Source organism: Aplidium turbinatum, chromosome 8 (genome assembly GCF_918807975.1).
Source record: "Aplidium turbinatum chromosome 8, kaAplTurb1.1, whole genome shotgun sequence".
In the NCBI taxonomy this organism is placed as follows: domain Eukaryota; kingdom Metazoa; phylum Chordata; class Ascidiacea; order Aplousobranchia; family Polyclinidae; genus Aplidium; species Aplidium turbinatum.
The window spans coordinates 26,371,399-26,394,613 of NC_137479.1; the positions used below are offsets into that span (position 1 = coordinate 26,371,399).

General features: G+C 36.9%; 2 protein-coding genes across 2 annotated transcripts; both read right to left on the reverse strand.

Moving 5' to 3' along the window:
- Window positions 1-1,508: 1,508 nt before the first annotated feature.
- Window positions 1,509-3,338, reverse strand: LOC145776358 (uncharacterized). The gene is made up of 2 exons (XM_082587755.1): window positions 2,602-3,338; window positions 1,509-1,704 (listed from the first exon to the last, which is right to left on the reverse strand). The coding sequence occupies exons 1-2, from the start codon at window positions 3,336-3,338 to the stop codon at window positions 1,509-1,511; spliced, it is 933 nt and encodes a 310-aa protein (XP_082443881.1).
- Window positions 3,339-15,487: 12,149 nt separating this feature from the next.
- On the reverse strand, window positions 15,488-17,867 carry LOC145775751 (claudin domain-containing protein 2-like). The gene is made up of 3 exons (XM_082587111.1): window positions 17,630-17,867; window positions 16,697-16,840; window positions 15,488-15,890 (listed from the first exon to the last, which is right to left on the reverse strand). The coding sequence occupies exons 1-3, from the start codon at window positions 17,808-17,810 to the stop codon at window positions 15,706-15,708; spliced, it is 510 nt and encodes a 169-aa protein (XP_082443237.1). The 5' UTR covers window positions 17,811-17,867; the 3' UTR covers window positions 15,488-15,705.
- Between the last annotated feature and the right edge of the window lie 5,348 nt (window positions 17,868-23,215).

Sequence of the window (23,215 nt, forward strand, 5' to 3'; positions counted from 1 at the left end):
GATTATGTTTTAACTTGCATTTGCAGGAATGAGGCAAACAATTTAATTAAATGCTGTTCTGCCACTGTATAGAAACTGACTCTGACAGAGAATATTGCCCATCTTCAGTTGTAGGGTTACTTTGAGTTTGGCAGCCAGCAGTTTTAGTAAAAACTTTTTCTGAAGTGAACCTGCTGGACATTTTGCAAGCATTTCAAACAACTTCAATCTAGGTACCTACTTCTGAGTTCAGATCGATTCCGACCAATTTAAGCATAATAAGGAGTCCTTGCTGGTTGCTGCACAGGTACATTTGGTTGGGTTTGTTTCTTTTGCATTGTTATATTTCATGCTTAAATATTCCCATAAAACAATATGCCCACATTTCATGAAAGTTGAGCATTGTGTTTTTGATGTATTTTCATTCATGCTTTGTATGCATATTTATGCAACCAAGTAAAAGTAAACCGATTTTCTTAAATCAAATTGGATCAGTAGCGTAGCCAAGTGAGAGTTTGGGAGTTACTTTATTTTCAAAGCTTTCCAAACTCAAAACCTGCCATGCAAGCTGGCAAAATATTTGCTTTGCAAGGTCTTGTGTGAAACATGGCAGCTCCACTTTTTTTCGTTAATATCTTGACTTCTGTTCTGTGGAGACAGATCCAGTTGTTTGCATTAACTTGACCTGTTTTTTCTGGTTGCAAAAAAATGTTGGCAAGCTGCATGCATAAAAAGTGTTTTTTGTGATGATATAGAAAGCATATTTTTATAGTTTTTAGCTCAAGCATTCAACAGTTACTGCTGCACGATGGCATGCATTGGTATGTGTAGCCTACCATACTATAGTTTAGGCCTACTGCAGATGTATTGTATAGCCCTTGGTTCTGATGTCAGCAGTTAGCAAGCGCCTACAATACTGCAGAAATTTGACTATGAGAGCAACATACCTAAAACATTATATGTGGATGTGCTATGCCTATCTTAATTTTGATATTACCTCATTGGCATAGATATTATACAATGGAGAATTAATTAAAGCACTTGAATGCATACTCAATGAGGTGTTTTAACACAGATAAGTTATTTTTAATTCTCAATTTCTCCTGTAATTCTCATTAAAGGATTCTTGTATGTATTCCTGCAGTAAATACAAACAACAATACAGTAGGGGAAGGTGGGGTAAAGTGGAATACCTAAGGGTTAATTCAGCACAGTTCACTGATTTTGCCAAAAAAATTAACTTTTTTTATTTGAACGTTAACTCTAACATACTTCGACAATTTTTAAATTGCAGTTTTGATAACTGCCAGATTTTTTATATATATTTTTTTAATTTTAAAATTACCTCCAATAATCCACTTTACCCCACATATGTGGGGTAAACTGGACCGTTGTAAGTTTTGAGCAAATTCCGTAATTTTTTTCCACGCAATCAAATTGTTTACAACTAGCATCATTAGCGAAGAAATTATGAAACTTCACAACTGCAGTTCATAAGTCCATTACGAATCAAACTTTGAAGAATTTTTTTAAAAACAGAGTTCACAGATAAAGTTGTCATCCTTTTCATTACAACCAGCGCAGGCTTCATGCGCCCACCGCAAACATTTGGAACACTGGATCCACCCATCATTCTCTGATGATTTTGAATACATTTCGTTGCAGTAAAAACATTCAGCATCAGTGTTATTTTCATCTTCATTGATAGTGTCTTGCTTCTGATGCGTTGATGATCTGGAAGCTTTCTTTACAGACCGCTTTTTCGAGGATCCTGCTTTTCTGCTGCCACCTGATACTGAAGATCGGCTAAGTTTCACTGCGGTCAACTGTTTCTTGTACGGCAAACTTGTCAAAATAGCAGTTGCACCTCTCTTAGATTGCTTCTTTTGGCGAATATCTTTTGCTTTTGGCATAGGAAGCAGTTTAGCAGGACTTCTAATCGTGAAACTGGAATTTGCATCTTGAGGAGAGCACTGTAGGCCTACATCTATCGGCTGTGTGGGTAACGATTCAGTCATCTCCAGATGACCGGTTATATCTGGGCTTACATGGTCGATGATAGTTAAACTAGTCTCAACATTGCCTGAGTAAGATTCTGTGTTGGATGTAACAGGATCAAAAGGAATAGGCCTATCAGTAACATCCGATGGAGCAAAGTCAGCCTCTCCAAAAACTTCAGGATTGTATGGTATAATTCCACATTTCTTGAAACCGTTGATGGCATTGGTAGCAGTTGACGCACGGATATAGGCATTTCCAAATAATTTTCCAATTTGAAATTGCGTTACTACTCTCCCCGGATTGTCTCTAAGGAATTTCTCTATCTCTTGTGAGTAAAAAGTGTTCAGAGGAAACATAAATGTTACATCCAAGGGCTGCAGTCTGTGACTACAATGAGGGGGTAAGCACAAAACAGTAACATGATTTTCTCTTGCCATGTCAATGAATTGTAAGTTTCTGGTATGAGTCATATGACCATCTAGGATGAGGAGAACAGGATGTTCTTCAGTTGGTTTAACAAACGACAAAAAGTGCTCAAACCAAGAAGTAAAAATATCAAGCTGCATCCACCCAGAAGGATGGCATGAATAACCAGTGCCAGGAGGAGTTCCATCAAGCAATTCTGCTTTCATACGCTGCCGTGGAAATATGAGATAAGGTGGGACATAACCTCCACCAGCAGACATGCAAATCACTGCAGTGCATAATGTGCCTCTTTCTGCAGAGGTAATACTTCCAACCTGCTTTTTCCCCTTCATCGCAAACACCTTAGATTGCTTTGTCTGAACTGTTGTAATTCCAGTTTCGTCGACATTAAACACATTGTGTGCCTTAAAATGATACAAGTCCATCACTTCTGCTAGGAGAGCAAAAAACTTGCCTACACTCACACGATTAAACCCTCTAGCACGAGCAGCACTAGTTGGTTCTGGTGTGCGAAGGCTTAATTGAGGATTGCGTTGAAGAAATCCACTTACCCAATCAGGACCAGCAAGTCTCTTTTCCATGCTGAAGTTATGTTTGATGTGATTTTTTTGTGCCAGTTCAAATGCAAGTGATTGGAGGTGTTTCCTTGTAACCCCAAAGAATCTTCGTTCAAGTTCAAGCACATATGCAACTAACTCTTTTTCCTGGGCTTTCGAAAATGTTGAATGAAACCTTCCAAGTCCCTTTTTGCTTCCAGTGGCATTAATATTATTTCCTTTAACTCTTCTTCTAAGTGTGGTCTTGGGAACTCCGTAATCTTTGCTTGCTTTGAGGTAACCCATTTTCTTTTCGTTTACTGCCTGAATAGCCGCAGCCATAGCCTCTTCGGTCCAAGATTGTTGGGTGGATGTCCTTTGGTGATAACGAGGCATTCTAAAAAACAAGAATACAACTAAGTTAAGAACCAGCTCGTCTACTCGATCATGATTGGTGGGATATCAGAACAACTATCCACTTGAGTGCAAATTAGGCCTACACAGCTGTTGTGTGAAATATCCTACAAGATTATAAGTAACACAGCACCTAATTCGGTCAAAAAATCATAAACAAGAAAAATATTTATGACGGGGTAAAGTGGACCGGTGGTGCTCCACTTTACCCCATCTCTACATTACTATTAATTTAACTGTTGGCCAAATTTAGGCTAGTCAGCAACAAGAGTGAATCTACGTAATGCGTACGTGATATAGTGAGGCTCATTTTTGTCATTCAGAAAAACTTCTACCTTATGTACATAAGATACAATTTAAGTTACCATACATACCTTTCAATAGATCAGAGGGTGCAAAAAGTAATTTCCGTGCTTTTTTGTGTCTTCTAAACCATGAAACCTTGAATAATGGCGTCTGCAGCTACTTTTCGTCATGCTTCACTAAACCTAATGGTATCCGCACAGTAGTGAAACTTTAATAAAAAAAAAAAGGGGGGTTCCACTTTACCCCGTTGGTCCGCTTTACCCCACCTTCCCCTACATTTTGGTAAATACAAATATATGTGTTGTTGCTGATTTTCCTGATATGATTTGTGCAATCATATAACTGCAGACAGGCTCCATTGTTTCAACTTTAAGGTCTATTAATCAGTGCACTTGGTCTATATAGGTCTAATTTTAACCAGTAGCCTACCTGATACTTTTTATACAGCATATTATATTTAAGTTTTTTTTTTTTTGTGGTGTGTAAAACAATATTTGTTATTCCTACCTACCATGCCAAAGTGCAGAAGCATCCAATTAATGCACAAGCAAAGTATCTTCAAAGATGAATTCAGTTGTTCTATCTTGATTACTTTGGTAAGAAATTCTAGCTAGCTGGTGATCTTGTTAGGTTAGTTTTTCACTGTTATCATGCACCGCATACATTATATTTGGGCAATTTCTAAGGCACCTGCAGCTAATAAGGCCGGGCCAGTAATAAGGCCCACCCCCTGGATCTTCGTTGTTACAAATCTTTTAAACAAAATTGGAAGATCTGATTGCTGCTATGGTGAATTGAGACTAACTGGTAAAGTTTCACAGCCTAAAGTTGAGAACTTTTTGAGTTACGGAAAGTTGAAGTTTGGGGGGACTGAAATTGAGTGGTTTTATTAATTTTCACATATTTTAGAATGTTCTACAGTTAACAAACCGCTTTGACTTCCGTTTTTTTTTTTACATTTTATGTGAAAGATATGTGCATGCTGATGCAGTAAAACCAATAAATTTGAACTTTTTTTCTAATTAAAGCAAGACTGATAATGATGATCAGACTAGGCTAATTTTGGTAATGAGGCCTATGGGCCCCTGGGGTAACGTTGTGCACCCCTGGTTAAGAAAGTGAGGGTTAAAGACTTGAGTGATCTAAACAATTCTTGTTACACCATTAATCCAATTTGTTATTGCAATGGAAATATCAAATTTCAGAATCAAAATACTTTATCATCCCTACCATATCTAAAAACACCATGTCGCTTTTTAAAAAATGGAGCATGGGGCGGGGGAGGGAATAATTGTCTTTGTGTATTTAATTATTAGTTATGTGCCTGTGTTGTCGATTAGAATTTGTTTTGTGGTGTTGTTATTGTGAAAATACACCTTTTCCATCACTTTTGGTGCTAATTCAAACCGGGCCTTATTCACAACACGTGCATCTAATAAGGCCCGCTTGAGATTTTTTTAATATTTTACAACTCCTTTCATTTAGAAACTTGTTTAATAGATATGTTGTTTAGATAGACCCAAAGTATCCTCATTCCAAGTTTCGTTCAAAATTATGCAGTATTTAGAAAAATATTGAGGTTTGAAAATTAGCGGGCCTTATTAGCTGCAGGTACCTTATAAAAGCGTGCAGATTTGGGCAAATTTACGTTCTGCCCCAAAATAGTTTGGTCACGTACGGCTATGGTTACAACAAACTGTAGATCACTGGTTTCAGAAAAACAAATCGTATATTTCTGCTTTTACTTTCGCGCTCATCAGATGAACGCCGTAACCATTGCTGGAAAGAGTACATTTCGTAAACAATATACGGTAAATTTTTTACAATTGTTTAGTCATGCTCTAGAGCAGGAGGGTTAAACTCGTTTAGAATTGTGGGCCTTGCACGTACATAAATTTTCTGCAAATAATTACACGATCGATGTTTTCATTTATTTTTTATTTATAGCACAGTGGCTTGAAGAACTACAGCAACGTTTTGCATATATACTGTATAATGTAGTTGCACTGGTGGGTTTCTTTTCACTTCATCAAAAATTATAATATTTTCCGATTTTGCTGCATTACACTATGTTTGTCATTTATGCTTCTTTGTGAAAGCATCATGCTCTTCGAACTGCAAAACTGAAAAGCTAGGTCACTAAATTTACAATGTAATAAGCCTACTTTAATTTTGATTAGCTTGAAAGGATCTAAATCTCGTGGTGATCAACTGAATAAGTAAATTGCATAGCAGTTAAAGTCTTGATTTTTTTAAATACCATCTATAATAGTTGTAATGTCGCGCTATAGCATTTAGAGTCGTAACTGTAATGTTTCGTGCAATCCTTTACGTCTGAACTCTCAGAGACAAGCAGATAACTTTATTTTAATCTCACACATATCCTCAAACTTCAACATAAACTGGCAACGTAAACGCCCACATGGCTGCGCTGCGGCACTAAAACGATTGACTTGCTATTTAAACTCGAGTTGGAGAATTGCGCAACGCTGTCAGGAAAGGGTATTTAACAGCGGCCAATCAAGATGTCATGAAAAACTCGTAAGGCAAAATGCGAAACACAAAGTACAAACTTAAAAGGCAAGTTCTCAAATAAATTAAAAGTTTAAAGGCACGTTTCTAATATTACAGTAACGATATGAGGCCTTATGCATTTATGCAAGCACGCAATTTAAAAGACCAAGCCACGAATACAGGGCATGACGGGCCGAATTTGGCCCACTGGCCGCTAATTTAACAGACCTGCTCTAGAGTCTGGATAAAAGCAACATAAGCAATTATACGAAGACAGAAAAGTGTAAGATAAATTCGCTTTTAATTTACTGAATATGAGCAGTGCCGGTCTTAGGGTATCTCGGGCCTGTGCGGAATATGCTTTGCGGGCCTCAGTGACAATGACCCACAGCGGTGGGGGTCTGGGGGGCCTCCCAGAAAATTTTGAAAAATTAATTTGAATTTGGTGCATTCTGAGAGGATGTTCAACAAAAATTTGGGTATGAATATTGCTGTAAAATGGTGTTGTCCTGTGGCATAGCAAAAGGATAAGATCATGTTTTGTTTGGCATGTATTCTATTTAAATGCAATTGCCACAAAACGAAGTTCTGTTGTCACAGTGCAATGTTAACTATTTGGCACATGGTGCAATGTTGTGGGTGGCCTAAAAGCATGTAAGCTTGTAAAGGTGGTCCGACGCGACAATCTCAGCACTTGCTTCACCCTAAAGCGCAACTGACTTCAAGGATACCGATACTTGCTTGTGAACCGAATTGAATTTTTCCCATTGGAAATAACAAATATTACTGCATTTTCTGAATAAACTGCGGCCCCCTAATTGATTGATTGGTTTATTTTGTTGTGCAATATCATAACAGAAAAATCATTAAATGGTGCAGCACGCTTATCGAACACAATTGAAACAAAGAGAAATAACAAATGTACACTGCATCGTTGAGGTAAGTAAATCACAACGGGAAGCTGCGAAGTGACCATGACGGTCTTCGAGTCAAGCAGCCACCTTCAGCCAAGTCAATGATAAACATTACACTAAAATATCTACACTAACAACAAAGAGTCAAAACAGAAACAAACTTGCATCCAAGATATGTCAAAATTTCAAGTTCCAATATTAGGTGTTGATAGTCAACGATTAAAAGCTTAAAGAGTATCGGTCCACATTAGTGAATTACACTGCATTCAACTTTAACATTCTGCAATTAGATAGTTTTTGTAAAGTTTTTTAAATGAGTCAAAAGATTTTTTTTTAATGTCTAGTGGGATTGAGTTCCATATTTTTACTCCACTATACTTGATGCTTCTGTGCGATCGCACGGTTTGCACACCCCAAATACCGGCACTGATATGAGTGTGACATAATATAGCTGTTCACAAAGTTAGAGTATTGCAGGAGAAAATTCTTTAACCATTATTTCATACAGTTTTAGCACTGATTTAAATTTTAAAATGTGAGTGGTAGTTTCCAATTATAACCGAAGTTGCGATAGGTATTTTGCAAATCAGAGAATCAAGTAGATCATGACAAGCAAAATATTTACAAAATAAAACATACACAGATTACATTTCAAGACGTGTTTCATCATTCTTTCACTTGTCTGTACCAAAAAAGGGCAAAACCTCCTGCACACAGCGCTAAGAGACATGCCACCCAGCCCATTATAAAGCCTGCTCCGTAGTTTACCAAAGATGAATCTGCATAACTTGAAGTCTGAGATGTATAGACACTCATGGCAATCATTCCAAAGATTCCTAAAAGAGAGGAATTACATTAACATACAAATTGCTTATAAACATCTTTCCATTTCTTTGTTCTTTGTACGCCGTTATGGTGTCAATGTGTCATTACGCTGATAGCACTTCTTAACGCTGTCACTAATGCTTTTGAGCATTTTTGAAATAAAAGGGTGATGTAAAGTTATGTAATTTTCATAAGCTACATATAATTGTGAGGTTACTGATTTATTTTATTATCACTTGTTAACCTACAGTAGCCTGTACAAGCTTGCTTGCATCCTTTGTGGATTCTTTTCTTGCATCATGGGTCATTCCTGCAGATGTTTGTAGATACACTTCTATTTTTACTTACAATATCTCAAAGTTATCAAAAGTAAAACTGAAGTTGATGGATGTTTTAGCTTTGCATAAAAAAACAGCCCTCTTCCCCACCGAGTTAATATGGTTAGACTCATCATAACTTTCTTACAATGTAGCCTAACGTAGCTAAAATATTAATTTCAAAATTCAAATTTTACATATTATTCAGTAAGTTGTATCTAGTTCAAAAATTTATGTTTTTAAGAAAACCTCAGGCAGCTGAATAACTTTTTATTGAATAGACTTTTCCACATTTATACAATATAGTTTCGAGAAAGAGAGTTCGATCTTTGTACTACAGACAGGCATGGCACAAGAACACAACGGGCTTGAGCATTACAAGAATATATTTTACATATTTACATAAGTTATAGTTTTAACTGTCGAACGTTTTCGCTTTGTAAACTGCAACACATTATTGAAATAATAGCCCACTGTTAATTTCATCATACCGTACCTGCAATCAAATACAAAACTGAACTAACTATTCGTGCTGGTGGGCTGGGTTTACATTGCGCTTGAGTTAGAGCACTCCCTCCGACTAAAAGTATGATCAGCGACATTATAGAGAATGCTCTCACTGCCAGTAGCCATGATTCCTCTGTGATGAAATAGTAGGCTGTCATATTAATTCCACTATTTGAAAAAACGATACAACACATGTTTCAATACAAAATAATTAGCGAGCAGACTAACAAATAGGCTATATATTTCTCAAACAAAAAATAAGCGTATGATAAATAATTCTTTCATTACTTCTGTTGTTGAAGCCGATAGTTAGCTCAGTTGATTAAACGCTTGGCTTTACTAACGAAAAAATTACCGAGTTAGACTGGTTCGACTCTCGCGGTATGCACTTGAGCAACGTATTTCAAGGCAGCTCTCAATTTAGCAACACCCAGTGAGTGGAATCATATTCCGAGAAAACACTCCAACAGTTGGAAACTTTGTCAAACTCGGTAACCGGGCCTGCGTCAGTGGTTCAAAGCCTCTACTTGTATCTAAAACTGCAAGGATTAAGCTTTCAATATAACACTTTCTCAGTCTTAGGATAGTTAATTAACAATAACAATTTAATTGATAAATTTTAGTGTTTTAGGGGCTGTCCATAAAAGACATTCTCAAACAATTGCAAAAAAAATACCTAAATTCAATTTTAATTTAATGAAGCTTGATACATACGTAGCTCTCCATAATTAAATACAAAGAGTGCATCTTGATAAAAAATATTTTTGAGCCAAAAAGTGACTAAAATAGGATCATGTTTGTCAACATTTTCTCGGGGAAAGCCTTTCAGGTAGGCTAGGGTGGTCCAAGACTGCGAACATGAAGGGCCACATTAGGGTCTGAGAAAAACTTCACTGGCCGCATAGTGAGAAATGATAGCGCGTTGCTGAAAGTAGAAACGTTGTTAAATAAAAACTTAACTAGGTTGCAATTTTGAACTTCTTTTCTATACATTTTGATCTGTTTTAGCTGCATTCTTACTGTTCGCAGGCTATGAACATTAACAAATCTTGTCGCTGACAAAGACTGTTCTGACTGTTCTGATCGATCTAATGTTTTGCTGCACGCCGAATTCACTTTTTAATCTCTGCTTGCGACTCAAAAAGTGATTTTCAGCTAGTAAAAAAGATACGATACATACATAGGCGTAGCCAGGGGGGGGCGAACGGGGCCATGGCCCCCCCAAATTTTCAAAGTTTGGATTCCGAAGTTGAACCCTTCGTTGAAAATATAATATAATTTGTATAAATTTATATTGTTTTCGAAGACATCTGGCTATTAACACCCCCCAGGACTTGTTTTAGACACACAGAAAGACACCAATAAATTTTGCAAATCGTAAATCGCGCAAAGTTTACGCGATTTACGCTTCTTTTAACTAATCTGTGGAAGCAATTTTAGAATCGCTTACTCTGTAGGGTTTTTGTGTAGCTGAGTTTTTTGTGTTCTCTAATTTTAGCCGCAGTTTTTGTCCGTTTGTGTGTAGATAAGAGCTACCTTTAATAAGTTAATAGCTGTTTATCTGCTAATAAGTTTCATACAAATATTACCCTGAAAGTGTTTACAGAAAGCGTTATAATCCATTATTTAAGTGTAATTTTGCAAAAATTTTCCGGGGTGGCATGCCCCCGGACCCCCCTAAAATATGCGTGCCTTCGGCACGCTCTAACCCCCACCAGCTTTATTACTTCCCTTGCTTAACCCACCAGGATGCGCCACTGCACATCAGGTGGCGATGTCTTAAATCAAACATTTTGTCGTTCTCTTCAATTCATCAAATATTTGGCCCCCCCAATTTTTTTTTCTGGCTACGCCACTGGATACATAACACGTCAACAAATTAGCAAACCAAAACAATTTATTATTTTTTGCTTTTGCATATAGTGTCGATCCCTGGTTTAAATTCAGTGGTCGACAGACGTAAGCAGGCATCCAGGGTTTCATCAGCCATTCTGTTCTGTGTGTCGCTTTTTAATCGCTTCATAAGGGAGAAAGTGCCTTCATAACAGAGAAAGTGCTAGCAACAAAAGCAAAATGTCAACGCACGTTTGTGTCGTCACAAACCGACATTGTTCCCTCATAGTTACCTATTGGCCCGATTATGCGCGACTTATTTAGGGTTGTGACGAATGTAATGCATTTATAAAACGTAGGTGTATTTTTAAACCTTGGATTTAGCACTGATAAATCCGGCATGCACAAAGTGTTCGCGGCCGCATGCGGCCCGCGTGCCAGGGTTTGGACCACCCTGAGGTGGGCTATAGCCTATATAATTTAACATCAAGATATGCTATGTGCCTATGTTGCATACACAGTTAACCTTGTTTGTTCTTTAAAAATATCTTACACTTGTTTGCTGTTTATGGTGATTGTTCGAGTTAAATTTGACACACCGACAGGTTTCATCTTCTGAACAACTTTAACCAATTTTTCTGGCTTTGTCTATAGCGGCTTTAAACCATACGCTGTTATGATTTATGCAATTTGAGATTCCCTGCTTGGATTTTAAAGTTAAGAACCCTGGTTTCATCTCATGGGATGGACCAGAAAAGTTAAGAATCCCATGAGATCGACACTTACCATAATGAGGATCACACCTTCCATTATGGAGAACACAACTGTTCCAAAGACCAAACTGACTTTGTGATGTCACTATCCAACCGAAGTTAGCTATTGCTGAAATAGTTAAACCAAAGCTCCCCCAGCCACAAAAATTTATTAAAGCTATCAAAATGCAGTTTGTGTTGGTTTTATAAGTCATTACTATTAAAAGAAATAAAGGAATTGTTTTGAATTTACAGAAAATTGAGCTTCAAAGCACTAGACTCCTGGTCGAAAAAAAGAAGAAATAGTTAAGGGAATCTTATATTTTAAATCAGATATTTGCGATGTTAATCTCAGTGCTGGTGCATTGCAACTTTTTTGGAGAAGAATTGTCAAATGTAATCTTAGTTTTGGGTGTTAAGACTGAAAAAAGTTCAAAAACTAGTTTATGAAGTTTATCATCATTTCATAAACTGAATTATTGCAAATGACCTAAGTTGTCAATTTGGTTATTCTGAGTTTCTATAATTTAACACAAATGTCCATACATGTCCATATAAACTTGATCGCCATATGCGATGCTAAGAAAATTCATGTTAGTTGTCTATGCTGGTCTCTTTCCTTTATAGCCACTAACATCTGATTGATTTAACACAAGCAAATTGATCAACACACATAGCCTACTATACAAACAACCTATATAGGTTTCCACAAATTAATGTACAACTAAATGAAGCAAGTATTGATTACAAAGTCCTTTCGAACCAATAATTAAGCTATTTATTTTTTACTTTTTTCCATACCATCATCTTTCTCAGGCAAAATTGTTGTTTTATGTTACAGTAGTTGATTTTCCTTATTCAATGTAGTTTTTGTCATGGAAGTGTGTTCGGATTGTTATGTTGAAGCAGAACTCTATTTCTGACAAATAAGCAAGTTTCACCGCAAGTAGTTGCTTGGTAAATTTCTCTTGCAAATTTGAGTTTAAAAGTTTATTTAAAACGCAATTAAAAATATGAAAAACAATCGATTGAAAGACTTATGAAATGGAGCGATGGCGTAGTTTATCATATGGTGCCAGGAGCGCCGGAAGCGGGGGCAGGGGGGGCGGATGCCCCCCCGCCCTCAATTTTTTTTGCAGATGGAGGAGCAGGGGGACAATGGTGCCCTTTTAAAGTCATGTAAGCTACTGCACATTTTTCAATATAACAATTTCTGCCATTCGCTTTTAGCCTAATTATAATCTTTCATTTTTGCCTCAAAATAATATTTACGGCACAAAATTTTGCAACACAGTACAGGCCTTAAAACTCGTTTTTTTTCGGCAGCCATCGTGGCCTACCGGGAGTTCCTTCTCGACGGCTAAATCTGCGTGCTTGTAGGCCAAAATAAAAATAACGATAGCACAAGTAAATAGAATTAAACTTGCAACAATGCTAAAATGATCACATAGCGTTGTTGAAATCTGGGCCTAGGCGACGTCCTACAATAGAATCGTTGCACCACGCAATAACTGCTTCATCGGATTGTAATCCAGTACTGCGGGACGATCTAACCACACTCGCACAAGTATCTCCAATGTGGCTGATTTTAAAGAAGTTCGCCACTCCCCTAGAATTCTTTTTAGCAACGAAAAACAACGTTCGACATGTATTGACGATGACGGCAAGGTAATAAAATAAGTATTTCAATGATGTGAAGGACATTACTAAATGAAGCATAATTTTTGCAAAATATGATAAAAAATGTTTTCCCCTCGGATGTCAACTAACCTAGTTCTCCTTTTTAACAACGATTCAATGTCCGCCAACATCGAATCGACATAAAAACGACAATATTGCCAGCCGATGTAAATTAGCACTTCGGATTAACACTTTGTTAAAACAAACGTCGGGAATTACAAACAAGACTTACAGCGCTGGTGATCGCAGATTGATATATTCCATCAATAACAAATATTCCCGCACAATACAACGGTGGCGATTATGACGCGCTGATCTAATTTTGCGTCACTCTTTGATACTACATATTTTCGACAGTTAATCCACGATCATTTTATTGCGAAATTACATAATTGGCTAGAAGAGACCGGGGGCCAAACTTGGCCGATTGAGGAGGTAGCACCGGCGGTCATTCAAGCACTACTTAGCGGCCATGGCCGCCGGCTGCTTTAAGGCTTGACAGTAGGTTACATCATTATAACATAGCATGATGCCCTTCTTTGTATACCGGACACTTGTAGGCTATCATCACTCAATAAATAGTGAGCTGATAGATTAACATTATCGCTATATCTTATCTTAAAACTTGAAACCGCAATTGGCCTTTCAGTAAACAAAAGAGCTCTTTTTTCGTAATCCTGCCCCCCCAGTCAAAAATCGTTCCGGCGCCCCTGTATGGTGCCTTGGCCTGAAAACCACGGCTGGGCTTATGGCCGAAGTAACGTTTAAAAGTAGCGTTATGTGTCTAAACTGTTGTTGGGTTCGCTACAAATTTTCTACTCAGACCGCAGGTGGTTTTGGTACCGTCAGTTTTGAAAGATTTCTCTTGAAGAACTTGTTGAGTGACTTGATGCCGTAAAATTGAATACAATAGTTTGAAAAGCGTGGCTGCATAAAGCGTAATATTTATTCAGTAGGAGTAGGCTAAACTGACACAACAATGTAAGCGCTTATTGAGTGCTGCACACTAAATATTGGAATTGTATAGTTTAAGCGTGCATGCAATGTGACGCTAAACTGTAAAATAAGACAGTGGGCAAATTTTTTTTTCGTCGAACTCCAGATATTGATATCGTCATAGTGTGTATTTGATGAGGTAAATTGAACATTAGACAAACGGCGAATACTATATGTATAATACACATCAAGATATTGCATTGGGGAACGTTGCATGCTGGATTTACTCATATACTTTAGATACAAAACTAGCAGTCCACCGTACTTTTGAAACCTTACTTCGGCAATGAAGATTTTAAATTACTTATGACGCAAAATGAAGTAGGCTATGCCACACAGTAGGTAAACAATTTCTTGCTCTTATCTCGGCTTACGCTTGGTAATTGAAACTTCATGTTAAGTTTAAGAGATGAATGGGAAGTCCATCTTCATGTTCACTTCTAAGCATGTCACTGAATGTCCTTCAAAAGACTTAATTACATATTCTTATAAGTGATACAATGCATTATATGAAGGTTTTCATCACTTGGCTATTCAATTTACAAAAACACTGATTAAATGTTAACCAAGAAATAATGGTAAACGCGTAGAAGTAAGGCTCATGGCCTATGCCTCGGAGGAGATAGAAGCAAACTACATAAAAGAATATAGTCACAAATAAGTAACAATCGCAAAATGACTTGGAAAATATTTCAAAAGAAAACGGTTTTTTGTTTTATTTTAATACACAACTTCTTTGCTCTGACTTTTTTGTAAGCCTACAGTGCTTCGATTTCTTTCAATTTGAAATGCCTTCCGAATAATTTTTGGTTTTAGTTTTACCAAAACCAGAGATTACTAGAAATCCCTGACCAAAATAAAAACAGTTTCTTTTGAATGCCACTATCTATTGTTCCGTGAATATTCTTTCCAACGTAAAGTATCACCATGTTGACCTAGTTGGCCTATAGCAACTTAGAACGGGGTTTTAGACACCTTCGCACAAAGCTAAGACAGTATGCTGTATTCTCAAAACTGTTTCAGTTCTGAAAGACATTGATTGGGGTTTTGATCGTAAAAGTCCCCATTATGCTACCAATGACCTACAATATATCGCATGCTAAATATTTTGTCATGATTATCGACCCTTGCCTCTACAATATATCTGCAGTATGATTGTATAGCATGCGGGATTTTCTGACGTCTATGGATTTCAAAGGAGATCAATATAACAAAGACTGACAGCTCATGTTCTTCTGAACTTCATGCAAGCTTGGTCTAACAAAAAATATTCAAAATATTTTGAGGTAAATTATATTTATTCTTGTAACATTGTTAGTGTTTCTTTCTTTGCATTCCAGTATAAGGAAAGGAAGGAAAGGTTATTCTAATAGCGGTTTACAGCACTTTTTATTCATGCAGTTTCAAAAACCTCTTCCAATACTGTTTTACTGTGTTAAAGTTTAAACAACAAAAACGTTTTGAGATTTAATAAAAATGGACAAATAAGACGTGAAGAGAGTTTTAAATATAAAAAATAAACGTCACATAAACAATTCGATTGAGTACCGGTCCAATACATTGCATGATGTTACTGAAGCGAAATGGTGGCATACTCTATTTAAAACATACCTTTATACAAACCTGAAAGTTAACACATCACATGCAACAAGTAGCGGAATACAGTATTTAGGCTACAAAAAACACAAAACAACGCATTAAGATTTCAAGAAAAATTTTCGCATTCTTCGACTTTTTTGTATGCCCAATGGCCGAAGCCTCCAGCGCACATCGCCAAGAGACATGCCACCCAACCCATTATGAAGCCTGCGCCGAAGTATGCCGCAGGTGATTCTGCAAGAGCGCGATTCTCTGATGTATAGACACTCATGGCAATGATTCCAAAGATTCCTGAAAACAGGATTTGTATGAAATTAACATACAATATCACTTAGTTGGTTAATCTTGTTAGATTTTTATACCGTAAGTTGATGTCAATAATTATATTGATAACAGCTTTATAAGATTGAATTGCATAATTCAAAAAATAATACATAAAATAAAATAATTAATTAAACTACCATTCAACCTTTTATAGGCAGAGAAAACTTTTTCTCGAACCGTAGAACTATAAAAGGTTGAAATAGTAGTTTAATTAATTATTTCTGAAAGTTCCTTGGTTTCATATTAGCTGAAAATAAAATAGCTAGTACATAACTTCAAACGTTTTCGGCAAAACTTTATGCCCTCGTCAGGAAAAATACCTTAATTCATCTAAACAAAAACAAATAACTAAACAAAAAACAGTTTTGCCGAAAACGTTTGAAATTATGTAGCTATTTTATTTTATGTATTATTTTTTTAATTATGCAATTCAGTCTTATAAAGCTGTTATCGATTCTGTTTATGGTTTTCAAAAAGTGTCTCTCTGCCAATGCTGTAATAATTATATTGGTTGAAGTAATTTCACAAATCTTGACTTAATTCAACAAATTTTGCATTGCAAATTAAGTGGTTACCTTTTTAGCACTATGGTAACTTGCTCTTTCAGTCATCATCATTATGTAGGCTATCTTTTCCATATTGAGGGCTGCATACAATGCGCCATTGTTCTCGATCATATGTTTTCAGCAGTATAGGCTATTATGATATTAATGTACTGTATAGCATAAGCATCAATTGTAAAAGCTTGATGAATTAATTGCGTTTCATCTTACCTCCAATGAAGAACAATACTGTCGAAACTCTTCGTGTTGGTTGACTGTTTCTGCATTGTGCTGAGATTAAAGCACTGGCCCCAGCCCAAATAATGATCAACGACATTATAGAAAATGCTCTCACTGCGTTTAAAGATGGAGTCGCTGCATAGAAATATAAAACATAAACATCAAATCAAATATAGTTATTACTATTACTATATAACTATTATATAACTATTATATTATACTTATACTACATCTACATATAATACAATTATTAATTATATATAATTATTATATTATATTATACTACTATATAACTATTATATTATAACTATATCTAAACTATTACTAGTTATTACTATCTAAACCCTTGACAGCCTGTTTGGCATTGAGCACTTTTTGTAGTATTAATAGTTTTCATTGTTTAATTTTAAAACGTAAACATTGTATTTTAAATTTCATTTTACAATAAGACTTGTGTTCTGATATGTCATTCAGCATGACGCCAAACAAGGTTTGGTTTGCTATTCTGTGTAGCAGTAGCTATGACGTAGCCTGGGATTTGTAATATGGTGAGAGTTGAAATATCTTAATTTCATCTAAAAAATAGTTAAGTGGCTGAATAGCACGACTGATGTAATGACTGAAAATATATTATTTGTATTTTTTGACAACAATTTTGTTTTAATGCAATATTTAGTAGTCAATTTTCAGATATTTTAAAAGGCAAAAGTTGATTGTTTTATGGAGAACATAAAAATTTCAGTCAAAAATATTTCATATAAAATATTTTGTCACAACAGCATGAGTCATGTTGTCACTGGTGTGTGCATTTTCATTTTTTAAACCAGTTTTCTTCAGTAAGCTACTATATTTGGAAGCTATTTATCTTAGGCTGTATTATGACCTTCGTAGCATACAGTAAGAACATATTTCATAGATGCTCACCTTCAAGCGGAGTGCAAATACCTCCATTGAGAAAACAGTCATTCCAAAGACCTCTCTGCGATATGGACGTTATCACCCAACCAAAATTGGCTATCGTTGAAATGGTTAAACCAAAGCTACCCCATCCACAGAAAGATGTAATAGCCGACAAAGCTTGATGCATGTTGCACTTGCAGCTCATGATGAATAAAACGCAACTAGTTTTGAATAAACAATAACCTAGGTTTCAAACAACGTAGTACCTGAAAAAAGACATTGGTGATGATGATTTGGTCAGGTAGGTTATGCTAGTTCATCCAAAAAATGTCTCAATGTCTTGAAAATCGAAATGACATAATAAATTAATAATACAACTTATTAAACCTTGGGACTTTGTGAATTCGATTAGCCTACGCATTTAAATATGATAAACTTATTCTGAGTAAAATGTTGCTCATAGCTCGAAGCTGCAGATTTTCGTCTGACTCTTTTTAGGAGCTATCGTCTTCTTCAAGTGAGTTAAACGAAAACTTATGTTGCGAGCTATGAGCATTATTGAGCAACATTCAACTCGCATTTGTGAAGTTTGTTGCCACGCGCCGATCAACTCTTCATAAATTTAAAAAGTGAATGAGGCTGTTCACCAGGCAGTTAGTTAAATAACATGATATACGTTTTTTTGCACCAGAAGAACGTATATCATGTTATTTGACTTCATAAACTTATTTATGAAAAAAAAAAAGGAGAAACAAACGGAAAGATAAACTTCTTATCACTGATCTTTTACTCTTTCGTCATTGGACTAACTAAAGCAAATGTAGCCTACTCCTAACCATGCAAACTGTGTGCGATAAAATGAAATAGTTTCTTGGACTTTTGCGTAAACGTATGCCACGCTTCACTGATGCTGAATAATACATAATAAGGCTAAAACAAACACTGTATTATTCGTTAGCGTTGAATGCCAACGCCCCAGTCACCTCAACAAATAGAAGAAGGGTAACCATTTGAAAGTGTCGTTTGATGTTCATTGTACAGTTGCTTTCAATGCTTTGGATTTGAAGCTATCACTTGCAAGTTGCAATATTTTGTGAAAATCAAGTGATTATCTCTATCTTTCGTATAAAACTGATAATCAACAACAAACACAAAACCTATAAGTTTGTGATTCTTCAATGGCAACACTATCTTGTTGTAGTACAGTATTAGTGGCATGTTAACTTTCATAGTTTAATTTTTTATAAAAACAATATTCTAAAATCTGAACAGTTTAAAGTGTTACGGCATTGTCAAAACAACAAACTAATGTTTTTGAACAAGTTTTTAGTGAAGTCCTTTCTAGATCCACCGGATATGTTGTCAAGCAAGATGAAATCGGCTGAGTCATCGTGGTATTGTGAACCCTAAGCTTCTGTTAGGTGAGAGGACAAAGGGACAGCGATAACGTTTCAAGCAGCAAGCTTTTTGTCAAACGCTTTGTTCCATGTATCGTGCACATTACAATAGTTTTGTTGAGGGCTCACTAGTTTTTATTCTTAGAATTGAGGGTGTTTGAAAAATACAAAAGTGTTTGTAGCCTACTGTTGGCGTAGGCTACATCAATTTTTACTTAGTAGTTCACAAAAAATTACACATCGCCTTGCCTTACGTTGAACTGCTTGTGTGAAGCTACACATGGTATCGGGAGTAGTGTACACCGGGAAATCGGAAACCAAGTCAAGCAAATGTTCGTTGATGAACCTCGTTTCAATGGAAACAATGATTGGCAAACATCTTACAACCGAGAGGTCTGGTTATGTTTAATTTCTAATGTAACTTTTTTCGTTTTATTTATTTCAGACTCCAGGTGTGCCTGCTAATTGCAAAATCCATGCAGAGGCTTTTTCGGATATTCTACACCAGCTGGCTTTTTCGAAGCAATGTAGTTTCTATAATTCTTATGTCAATACGTAGCCTACTGCAACTTGCACGAAATAATGCCAAATATGTAGGCAGGCTACCATGCTGCACGGTTGTGGCGTTGAAAAAAGCAAGCCTCGTTGTCATAATTTTTATATCGATCGGATATTCGCGCATAGCCTACCACCAACGAAATTCTATTAACATGGCATGTATATCTTGCAGTAGCCTAGTTGTAAAGAGATAATTTCACGCTCTTTCAAACTCCTTCCTCGATGAAGAAAACTTAGCCCACGGCACACGGTTTTACCACAACAATCTGCCAAGGCAAAATCCTGGCCTTAAATAACCTCAATGCAAACGAGCCAGCCAACCGTTAAACTTGAACGAAATATGTTAGTTAGACTATCACTCATTTGCAAGATCAGAAATAGACTATTTTCACTATACTAGTCCAAGCCCCAAGCACAAACAGGATAGGCTCCCTTTCAAAACCGCGGTGCAGAAAAACAAATTTAGTAGCCTACCATCTTGTCATTGAATGTCCATCTGTGCGGCAGCCAGCAACAAATAGTATGAATAGCCTAAAATCATTCTTGGATGGAGTTTTCCTGAACCAGCTAACCGCCACTTGTCCCTATCCTTAAACAAGGCCCAACTGACACACAAACAGGCTCTAATCTGACGATTAATTTCAACATGATTTAAAAAGTAAGACCGTGGAAACGAAAATATTTCAAACATATTTTAAAATTTTAAATTATTTTATTTCAACAGAGTATAATGTAATTCCTTCCGAACAACATATTAAAGTTTGAATCATCAAGTAGCCCTGGATGCACACGACTTAGTTTTGGAAACAGTTTGTAAAACTACAATCTTCCAGCCTTGTTCGCACACGCTCAAATAACTTGAAGATGCGTCGTATTATTGTCACTCTATTGTTGCTGTATGCATGATATATTACTATTACAACGACTAGAAGCCTGTAATGTCGTCTGGCTATACTGTACAAGTGATCAGTATTTATATAGTCGGTTACGTTGCGACTGTACAGTGGAATTTTATAGGTAACCTTTTTTTGCTAGCACAGAATGACGGTTCAAATTTTCAAATCAATTATTGTCCAGCTCACAAAAGCAAACCTTCGTACACTAGTTTAAAGTTTAGGGACGTTATATCAATGCAAACCAACTAATTTTATTAGCTTGGTACTCACTGAAGCGGATTGCGTCATGAAATCATGTGAAACCACGTGATAGCACGAGCTGATCCTACGCAGCGTATTGAATATCAACGTCATTAGACACGTGATCCAAACCTAAAGAACATAATGAATTTTTATAAGCACGCCCACGTCTCCATGGCTACAATACCCTTTCTCACACATTTTCTTTTATCGTTCGGTGTCTTGACTGTTTTTTTTTTGGTTTGAGTTTGGTCTTTTGATTCTGGCATATAGAAAACGTGATGTCGCGTGGTTTGATTGGACGGTTAATAATAGTAATAATGTCATGGTTTGATTTATTGTCGCCCCACAAGACCTAAGGTTTTTTAGCGACAGGGCTCATTTTTAATTTTATATCTGCTTTACGAAGTCATTAGATTATTACCCGACTTATTCTCACTGCGTTATGAAAGGAATAATACAATCGGTGCCGTTTTAAAGTTTTTGGTTTGACCCGACCTGGAATGGATCTCAGATCTACCAGCACTAGAATCGAAGGCGATGACCACTCGGCCACATAGCTGGTAATTGAACGGTTAGTTTGTTAAGGTTTCAAGCAACCATAAATAAGACCTGTAAAAAGACATGTAATAGCCTAATACAGGTTTTTTTGTAATCAACACTAAAAAACGAATAAATGAAACGCGTTCGGCCTCTATAGCTCTGTCATCAGGCTGTATAAATATGCAGTGATGATAGTGACAATGTTTTGCTTCAAGTGTGTCAATTTTATTACACCGCACAGGATCAAATTCTTCAAGGGGTGACATTTGTCATTTCAGTTGGCTTAAGGGTTGTGCTATTTTATCCCCAAGTATTGTTTAACAATAAGCATAACAAAATTTCTAGGTGTCACTTTTATTGTTACCCCAGACAGCACATTCGTTATTTCTACATTGATTCAACGTCTGCAGACGTCAAATCAATGTAAAAATGACGGATTTTGCTGTCTGTGACCATATTGTTGTGTCTTGGTATGTCTCTGTGCTCTTCTTCATCAGTCAAAGATCCGAGTGGCACTGAATTGCAAAACGAAGCCTGTCGAGACCGAACCTCTGGCTGGAACGTTCAGCAGGCATAGCAGAAACTGATCGTTTTCAGAGGGTGGCAGCTTCTTCGTCGACAATCATCATCCTCCGCCATTCTTCGGCTACACGCCGAGGATATCATACACAGCAAGATCAACATGGTTGAGAAGCTCACACCTAAGGTTGGATAATTTTACAGTGAGCATAGCGAATGTATCAGATTTTAACTGCAGAGCTATGTTTCTACCTGGATATGACGTTTATGCCTTTCAAATTAGGCCAACTTAGAATAACTTTTTCCTAAAAAGATGAAAAGTAATGCCTCAATACAGTGTTTTTTAAACTGGAGGGTGCGCCCCCTTGGTGTGTGAAAATTTTCGAAGGAGGCGCGAAGGTTGTAGGAGGTTTTACTGGTATGTCACTGCAGTGCCGGTCTTTGGGGTGTGCAAACCGTGCGATCGCACTGGGCCCGCAAATTAGGGGGCCCGCAATTTACTCAGAAAATTCAGTAATTTTGTCATTTCCAATGGAACAATTCAACACGTGAATTCAACAAAGGAATTAGCAACAAGAAACCATAGAGACTCAACGGGTGCAACCTATTTCGTCCCCTGAAAAAATCGCGAAAAAAAAACAACATAGCCGGAGTTGCTGATCGGAGTTGCCGCAAACATTTCAAATTTTTCTCGATCTTTTCAGGGGACGAAATAGGTCGAAATTTGATTTTGTTACTCCAATTTCAGGGTACGAAATCGGAGTACGAATTTTTCAGGAGACGAAATAGGTTGCATCCAGACTCAACATAGCTTTATTTCCGAAAAATGCCAAAGAATGCATGATCTTATCCTTTTGCTATGCTACTGGATAGCACCATTTTACGGTAATATTCATACCCAAATTTTGAAAATGCACTCAGAATGCCCCACATTCAAAGTAATTTTTCAAAATTTTCTGGGGGAGGTCCCCTAGACCCCCTGCCGCTGTGTGTCGTCTTCGGCGATCACGCCGTCAGGCTTCGTCTGCCGACGGTCAAACCACTCCCTCCCATTTCAAAATACCTAGCTATGCTACTGAATTGGATCATTGTCATTGGGGCCCGCAAAGCATATTCCGCACAGGGCCCGAAATATCCTAAGACCGGCACTGGTCACTGATTGTAGGCTACCAGTTGTGAACAGAAATGTTGGCAACAGCCTACTTTCTGTCACGATTATTGACTGGCAATGTGACGTAGTTTTGACTTTAGTTTCCCGCGTTTATTCTTGCGGTTATTGTTTAGTCCACTGTTTGATAACAATATTTTGTGACGACTGTTTGTGAAGATATTTTGTGTAAACGTGGGGTTTTCTGCAATATTGCAAGTGTGAAGACAAAAGCTCGGAACAAACGTAACTGCGAACTTGACTTGCGAGTGTATTGTCTTCAACTAAGCCAGGGGTCACCAACCTTTTT

Bases quoted from the DNA above. Each gene is read 5' to 3' on its own strand.
- LOC145776358 (XM_082587755.1), bottom strand. From the start codon at position 3,338: ATGCCTCGTTATCACCAAAGGACATCCACCCAACAATCTTGGACCGAA. The intron at 1,705-2,601 runs ATTGCTTGATGG...CAGATCATCAAC, and splicing joins CGGCAGCGTATGAAAGCAGA to GCATCAGAAGCAAGACACTA.
- LOC145775751 (XM_082587111.1), bottom strand. From the start codon at position 17,810: ATGAGCTGCAAGTGCAACATGCATCAAGCTTTGTCGGCTATTACATCT. The intron at 16,841-17,629 runs GTGAGCATCTAT...ATTTCTATGCAG, and splicing joins TATTTGCACTCCGCTTGAAG to CGACTCCATCTTTAAACGCA. The intron at 15,891-16,696 runs GTAAGATGAAAC...TCCTGTTTTCAG, and splicing joins AGTATTGTTCTTCATTGGAG to GAATCTTTGGAATCATTGCC.